Source organism: Pyrus communis, chromosome 12, assembly GCF_041283825.1.
Source record: "Pyrus communis isolate YQ-2024b chromosome 12, ASM4128382v1, whole genome shotgun sequence".
Taxonomy (NCBI): domain Eukaryota; kingdom Viridiplantae; phylum Streptophyta; class Magnoliopsida; order Rosales; family Rosaceae; genus Pyrus; species Pyrus communis.
Window position 1 is genome coordinate 6,108,521 of NC_142576.1, and position 8,236 is coordinate 6,116,756.

General features: G+C 37.4%; 1 protein-coding gene across 2 annotated transcripts; it reads left to right on the plus strand.

The window, feature by feature from the left end:
- The first annotated feature begins 733 nt into the window (after positions 1–733).
- LOC137745329 (AMP deaminase) lies at positions 734–8,035 on the plus strand. 2 transcript variants are annotated; one of them, XM_068485273.2, is made up of 20 exons: positions 734–1,346; positions 2,316–2,473; positions 2,704–2,911; positions 3,340–3,518; positions 3,612–3,663; positions 3,793–3,920; positions 4,032–4,211; positions 4,430–4,497; positions 4,627–4,769; positions 4,951–5,012; positions 5,335–5,448; positions 5,592–5,732; positions 5,868–6,020; positions 6,382–6,435; positions 6,514–6,624; positions 6,713–6,886; positions 6,976–7,056; positions 7,247–7,345; positions 7,481–7,545; positions 7,682–8,035. In XM_068485273.2, the coding sequence occupies exons 1-20, from the start codon at positions 983–985 to the stop codon at positions 7,683–7,685; spliced, it is 2,538 nt and encodes an 845-aa protein (XP_068341374.2). In that variant the 5' UTR covers positions 734–982; the 3' UTR covers positions 7,686–8,035. The 2 variants fall into 2 exon arrangements, with proteins under 2 accessions (XP_068341374.2, XP_088537628.1); XM_088681502.1 differs by having other exon boundaries at positions 736–1,346; positions 7,481–7,606.
- Positions 8,036–8,236: the final 201 nt, after the last annotated feature.

Here is an 8,236-nt window from a genome sequence, read left to right on the forward strand (position 1 = left end):
TGCACATAAAAACAAAACAAGCAGTGTTCTTTTACCTTTGTAGCCTTATATGAGAGTTCGATACTAAATTAGTTTAAATTATTATTATTTTTTTTTTCAATTATAATTTCTTCTAACACAAAAAAATAATTTGATTGCTCAGTGATGAGAATTCGAACTCGAGATTTTAGATATATGGTCATGTAGTACAACAGTGTAATGATATTTTTCGTCAAATGTAACTAAGAGATCTTAAATATGACAAGCGAGTTGGGTACTAAGGGGAGGGGCAAAGGCTATGGGCTAAAGACGAAATATATCCCCCAAATGGAAACTACCCATGAAACTAGCCTACTTATTATTATTATTGAATGAGTTTAAATTTGAAAATCTTTCTATCCACCACACATATTTTAAAATATAAACTCATCCAACGGTGATGAATAGGACGGTGAACGAAAATATTCTTTTATAGCTCAAGCTAGTTTTGTCCCATTAAAAATTAATTTTTATCATTTATTGCTAAATAAAATTTTAGCCTAAGCTAATTTGCATCCCCATTATTTTTTAAATACATCTTTAATTAAAAAAAGTTGAAGCATTCAAACGTACAAATAATTAAGGCCAAATAATAATTATTAAAATTTAATCTGCAAAAGCGGCGAAAGAAAGCAGCAAGCACTCAACATTTTCCTGTAATTTTAAAAAATGAATTTTCTAATATAACTATCACCGCCGATAAGAGGAAAAAAGAAAAGAAAAGAAGAGGGAATATGTCCTCCTCTGCTCTCGGCTTCCCTATAAATACTGACGCAAGTCTTGCTTGTCCCGAGTACAAACAGAGTGCACTATCTCTGTTCTCTCTCTCTCTCTCCCCCCTGCTCAGCTCTCAGTAGGGTTTTGTTTTCTCTCTCTAGAACTCACACAATCCAATCGGACCGACATTTTCTCTCTCCTGATTCCCTTTCCTCAGCAGCGGAAGCGGAGCGAGTGGCCGAGAGAAATGGAGTCGTCAGCGACACATTTGGCCATGGCGGCTCTGGTTGGAGCTTCGCTGGTTGCCGTGTCGGCCTACTACATCCACCGCAAAACCCTAACTCAGCTATTGGAGTTCGCCAAGACGGTGGAGAGGGAGAGGGAGAGGGAGGGGGACTCCGACGGCGGCTGTGACTCGCCGCAGCGCATGAAGAAGCGTAGAAGCCACGCGCGGCGCAAGGGCAGCGGCTATTACCGGCGGAACTCGGCGTCTTTGCCCGACGTGACGGCAATTTCCGGAGGGATTGGCGGCGATGATCATAGGCGCAACGGCTGCCTTCCCGTCGACGGTATTCCGGAGGGGTTGCCGAGGCTGCACACTCTCCCGGAAGGTATGGCTCAGCTGAACTTGTCACTACAGTAATCAATTTCGCTTTAATTTCTGACTTTCAATTTGATGCGTATAGCAGTACGTCGTGGCTTTTTGGACTGGCTTCATCACTTAGACTTGTGATATGGTTTTCATTAGATTATCAATGCCTTAAGTACTCCTTCTAAATTACTATGTATTGGTATTTTGTAACATAAGTTTGTACTAATTGAAATGCTAATAGGTATTGGCATAAATGGTGTATCTTTATGTTGAGAAGCATAGGAAGGACACTCATTTACTTTCATTTCTTTAGCCTAACCAAGGAACAATACTTTGTGTTTTTTCGGTCTGAGAACTTAGTTGTTGGAAGCCACCGCCGGATTAGGTATGTTGTGGCTACTGTGATTCATGAAGTTACTTGATTGTCCCATGAAGAAAGAAACAAAGAAAAGAAATTGATAGAATTCTGTGTGAGCAAATCTTTAACTGTCGAATAACAACAGGGAAAGATACTTACTTTGCACGACACAGATTGTATACGACAATTTTAATATATACGAAACAGACCGGATGAGACAAATTTTCTATACACGACACAAATGCGATGAGACAAATTTTTCAAGCATATGTTATCCATGTGCAAACTGGCAAATGGATTTTAAATTTCCCCTTAACACTTAAGTGGCACTATAGGCTGGGTCACGGTGGCAAAGAACTTACAATGAGATTAATGCAAGTAACGTGGAGATATTTTCTTTCATAATGTAAATTTGTTTATGCTTGAAATTGTTATCAGGATGGGAAATAATAGAAATGTTTAAATGCCTAGTGTTTCATGAGTTTCCAATTTAACCTCTGATTTGATTTCTTGCCTTCGAGTAAGATATTAAGGTTACTTTCTGTCATCCTCAAATTGTTGATATGAACAAACCAATGAGATAGGTGCCATTTTTCTGTGCTGTTTAAGTACAGAGTTCTTCTTTTTCAGGGAAATCTACTGAGCGTGCGAATTCAGTTAAGAGAACCGGCAGTCTTATCCAACAAATTTCTCCCAAGTCTCCAGTTGCAAGTGCAAGTGCCTTTGAGAGCGTAGAAGGATCAGATGATGAGGATAACATGACTGACAATTCTAAACTTGGCACTGTGGTGAGTTTATTCAGCTTCTGTGCATTGTCTGTCAGAGGCGGTGCAAACAACCATAATATTACTTGCACTAAAGTTAAAGTGACATGCTCTTGTTGGACTTTAGTTGTGGCCACACATTATTATTACACAATCCAGCTAAAGTTTATTTATCAGGCGAACTATTTATGTTGATTTCTGTTATTCATGAAACTTCCATACGGATCTCTGGATTACTTTGACATCACTTACAGGGGCCAGATGGTAAGATCATATATGAAAATTTACCGAACCATGTTAATGCCAACGGAGAGCAAATACCTATAGCTGCTACAAGTATGATTAGGTCCCATAGTGTATCTGGTGATCTGCATGGTGTCCAGCCTGATCCAATTGCAGCTGATATCCTAAGGAAAGAGCCAGAACAAGAGACTTTTGCACGACTTAAAATTACTCCAACGGGTATGAATTCTCTCTTTGCTAGATATACACGTTTTTGGTTGATTTGTTTATTTATTTCATGCATATATTTACAAATATGTGTACCTGTGAAGCGTTTTGGATAGACCTGCTGACTGCTGTATATGATTGAACATGACTTTTTGCTGAGTAGTCATATATATATATATATTAATACATTAGTTCTATTAAATTTTCAATATCATTTTGAAGAAATATTCATGGTTGTACAATGTTCGTGGTCAAAATCTGAACATTGTTCCTTTCAACTTCCCCTGTTTACCATATTTGTGCTTCCTATTTGTTGGTTTTAATGATTCAATGATGGTGTTTTTGAAGTAGTTTTAAGAAGCTGATTGTAAATTGTAATATTGAAACTGGGGAATCAGGATGTCATCTTCATGGTTCTATCTTTATCTATAATTTTTCAGAAGTGCCATCTAGCGATGAAGCGGAGGTATACGAGGTTCTTCAAGAATGCCTCAAATTGCGAAAAAGATATTTATTCAGTGAGACAGTTGCTCCGTGGGAGAAAGAAATTATAACAGACCCAAGTACCCCAAAACCCAACCCAGCACCATTTTTATATACTCCTGAGGGGAAATCTGATGTGAGTTTGTACTTGTTAATTTAGTCTATAAGCTATAACTCAGGAAACCTGTGTTCTTCTGTTGTCCAATTAACATTCTCCTTTATTTGGCAGCATTATTTCGAAATGCAAGACGGGGTCATTCATGTGTATCCAAATGAAGATTGTAAGTGGCTGTTTTTGTGCATAGTGTTTGTTTGTCATATCTGAGGGACTTTTATTCGTTTGTGTTCTTTTTGATGATTTTCATATGTAGAGATCTTGATGCACATTTACCCTCCCTCCTCTTTTGCAGCAAAAGAAGAACTTTTTCCTGTTGCTGATGCAACAACGTTTTTCACTGACCTACATCACATACTCCGAGTTATAGCAGCAGGGAATATCAGAACTTTATGCCATCATCGGCTGAATCTTCTGGAACAAGTAAAAAGACTTGTTGATAATTTTTTAATCATTAAGATGCCTTCCAATGCTTTTTTCTACGCAGCAGTAGTAATAGTTGTTTGACAATGTTCTTTTTTGTCAATCATTCAGAAATTCAATCTTCACTTAATGCTTAATGCGGATAGGGAGTTTCTGGCTCAGAAAAGTGCTCCTCATCGTGACTTTTATAATGTCAGAAAAGTAGATACACATGTTCATCACTCAGCATGCATGAACCAGAAACATTTGTTGAGGTTTATAAAATCAAAGTTGAGGAAGGAGCCTGATGAGGTAATTTGAAATCATTATGCAGATATGTTGTCCAGCAGTTATCTCATTTTTCTTCCATTTATTTCTATCAACTGTGGATAATCATTCCAAACTATCAAGTTTGTAAGGTGCTATGCATATAGTCACTCAACTGTTGGTTGCAATGAGATTTATTGTAATTTTGGTTATGGTTATTGCATGATTTTCACTAATACCTCAAGTTCTGTGCTTCTTATCAGGTTGTAATATTTAGAGATGGAACCTATTTGACCTTGAAAGAGGTTTTTGAGAGTTTGGATTTGACTGGGTATTCGTTTGCCTCTTTTAATTAATAAAAAAGATACATTTCTTATCTTATTATCAATCCTTGTTCAGGTATTTGTAATGTATATTTTAAGATGCCGGATGTAATATCTTTTCACATTTGTTTCAACAGATACGACCTGAATGTTGACCTTTTGGATGTTCATGCTGACAAGAGCACATTTCATCGTTTCGATAAGTTTAATCTTAAGTACAACCCTTGTGGTCAAAGTAGGCTCCGGGAGATTTTCCTTAAGCAGGATAATCTTATTCAAGGTATAGTTTTTTGTTTTCTCAACTATTATAAGGTTACTGGGTTATAGTTAAGAATTAGATATCTTAAACCATGAGCTTGAGTAGTCGTTTCTATCCAGTTCAAATCAATTTTGTTGAAGCTTAGTTTTTTGTCTTTGATCAATATATAAACTGTGGGATTTGATAATCTCTTCTTGAATAGGACGTTTCCTTGCTGAGCTGACAAAGCAAGTGTTTTCTGATCTTGCTGCCAGTAAATATCAGGTGCTTCCTTGCTCTTCTGTTTGCGGATGGGTTTTTATACATGTTCTAGTTTCTATCTTCTCTTCTTAGTCGCTTCTTTTGCAAGTATGCTTGTTAAGATGAGATTAGTTCTCCATATTGTGGTCGAGTTTTTAATTGTGTGATTTCTTGATTTATCTAAATTCATTTAACCATAGGGATATGTGGATAAGATTTAGGTTTCTGAGTAATCCTTCCCTTGCCATGTCTGACTATGGAACCAAAGGCCACTTGTTTGTCTTTGTTATCTTTCTGTATGTTTGGATAGATCAGCCTCGCCTGATGCTCCATTTTTTTTCTGCAGATGGCTGAGTACAGGGTATCGATTTATGGTAGGAAGCAGAGTGAGTGGGACCAAATGGCCAGTTGGATAGTGAACAATGAATTGTACAGTGGGAATGTTGTTTGGTTGATTCAGGTAAATGGAAAAATTGTAATTCTCTGTAACATTTGTAATAATCTTGGGATTGTATTGTACTGTTCCACTTAAGTACTTTTTTCAGATAAAATTCGTGAATGCTACTCATACGTTTAGTGCTTGTATGTTTCTTCTTCTTTCAGCTGCCCCGGCTGTACAATATATACAAGGAAATGGGAATAGTAACATCATTTCAGAACATTCTTGACAATATCTTTATTCCACTGTTTGAGGTTACTGTAGATCCAGATTCCCATCCACAGTTGCACGTTTTCCTGAAACAGGTTTGCCATCTTGTCAAAATCTACAATCTTTTCCCTGAAACATCTCTTTCTCTCTCTCGTGTGTGTGTTTCATGTTTCGAAGCATTTATCTATTTCCAAAATAAATGCTTGAGTTAAAAATGTTTGAAATTCCAGGTTGTGGGGTTAGATTTGGTGGATGATGAGACCAAGCCTGAAAGACGCCCCACGAAACACATGCCAACACCAGCACAATGGACCAATGTATTCAATCCTGCATTTTCATACTACGTGTACTACTGTTATGCTAATCTCTACGCATTAAACAAGGTACATATTCTGCAGACAGAGAATTTTATACCGTACTATGTATTCTATTACCTACATTCTATTCCCCATACAAGTTGGCTGAACAACTTTGACTAGGGCAGCATTCTTGGGAATCCTCCTTTTCTTCTTCCAAAGTTGTCTGTCTCGTTCATTTTGGTTGCAACCCCAGGGCTTAGATTTCACGAATTTTGGTTCTTAACTTTACATGGCTTGGTTTGCATATTTGCTCACATATTTCGATGTTTATTTACGATGTTTATTGGTTGCTTATCTCGTTTTGTAGTCTTCCAAATTGTGATACTTCATATATGTTTGTCATAAATTGCCATCAAGTGCTGAGCTGTTGGAATTTTGTTTTCAGCTTCGTGAATCTAAGGGCATGACGACAATCAAATTCCGTCCACATTCTGGGGAGGTATTTATTAAAAGATTTATTTTCTATTTGATCACAAGTATTTCATAATGTGAAACTCATTTATTCAATATTTTTCAGGCTGGTGACATTGACCACCTTGCTGCAACATTTCTTACCGCAAATAATATTGCACATGGAATCAATTTGAGAAAATCTCCTGTACTTCAATATCTGTATTACTTAGCCCAGGTAAGGAAGAGAAAATATTCTTATTTTATATAAGCGACGTATCATTTGCAATTTTTGATTGGCTGCCATGTGCTGTTTGTTTCATCAGATTGGTCTGGCTATGTCACCCCTGAGCAACAATTCGTTGTTTTTGGACTACCATCGGAACCCTTTTCCTATGTTTTTCTTACGGGGTCTTAATGTTTCTCTTTCCACCGATGATCCTCTCCAAATCCACTTAACAAAAGAACCTTTGGTGGAAGAATATAGTATAGCTGCTTCTGTGAGCGCTCTCTTTCTCTCTCTCTACTCACTCTCACTTAAGCTAAAGGTATATAAAGGCCCAAATATTTAGAAGTTCTTCCTTTGCAGGTATGGAAATTGAGCTCATGTGATCTATGTGAAATTGCGCGTAATTCAGTCTACCAATCAGGTTTTTCACATGCACTGAAGGTAAGTTACCGCGTTACCGACATACATGATTTGTAGTTCTCACATATTGCAATTGGTTTTCTTTAGTATGTTAACCACATTTGTTTGGTTTGTGATAAGTTTTATGTTTATGATTTCTCTGCAATGGCATATAATATGTCCGATTAGTTCCTCTAGAGTTGAACTTGAGTCATCCAATTTTGTGGTGCAGTCGCACTGGATCGGTAGAGAGTACTACAAGAGAGGACCAGGTGGAAATGATATCCACAAAACAAATGTGCCTCATATCCGGGTGCAATTTCGTGACACGGTGTGGAACTCTCTCTGAGATTTCTTCCAGTCATAGTTTGTTCTATGCTTCATCTCTTTCTCACAGACACACACACACACACACACTGGAAAATACTGAGGGAACTAAGAAATTTACCAATCACTGTGCTTGCAGATCTGGAGAGAAGAGATGCAACAGGTTTATCTCGGCAAGGCCAATATCCCAAACGAAGTTGACAGGTGAATCCCAAAAGGCATATGCAACTTCAAGCCCTTCTTGAAGAGTAATATGATACGGGAGGTAGGACTGGATAGCGATTCTTGTTCAAATAATAGGTATTTTGGTAGAAAATCTTACCAAAACATATTTTTTCAGGTGAGGAAGTTGCACGTATGCCCTGTACCTCTGTGAAATTACGATAATCATGGAAACTGAGATTACGGGCACCGGAGAAGCCATATGCAAACACAAGGAAAACTTTGGTTCCAGAAATGAGGTGGACATGTATATGCTCGATCAAAAATACAAACAGCGAAAAAACGCCACTACATGGCCTTAAGTCAAATAAGAAGTGGTTTTTGTACCCAAGTTAATTAGGTTAAGTTAATAATTAGCCTCAATGTAACCTTAATAGCGTAATGTCGCAGTTAGTTTTATGTAAAACTATGTAAGATGTCACCATATAAAGACCTATCTATAGCAAGAGGAAAGAAACTCGCTTTGTTTCGAGTTTTCGCTCGTTTTTCACTGTACTGCATGAAATGCTTAGTAATGTTTGCCTTGTGCTCTTGCAACCTAACGGTACAACTCAAGATACATACATGCAGCTGTGAACACGAAAGATTCCTTGAAACAAGAAACCAGAATAACGTGTACAAAATAATATTTTTGTGTTTATGATTTTGGGGTTACGATCTCTCTCAAATTTGG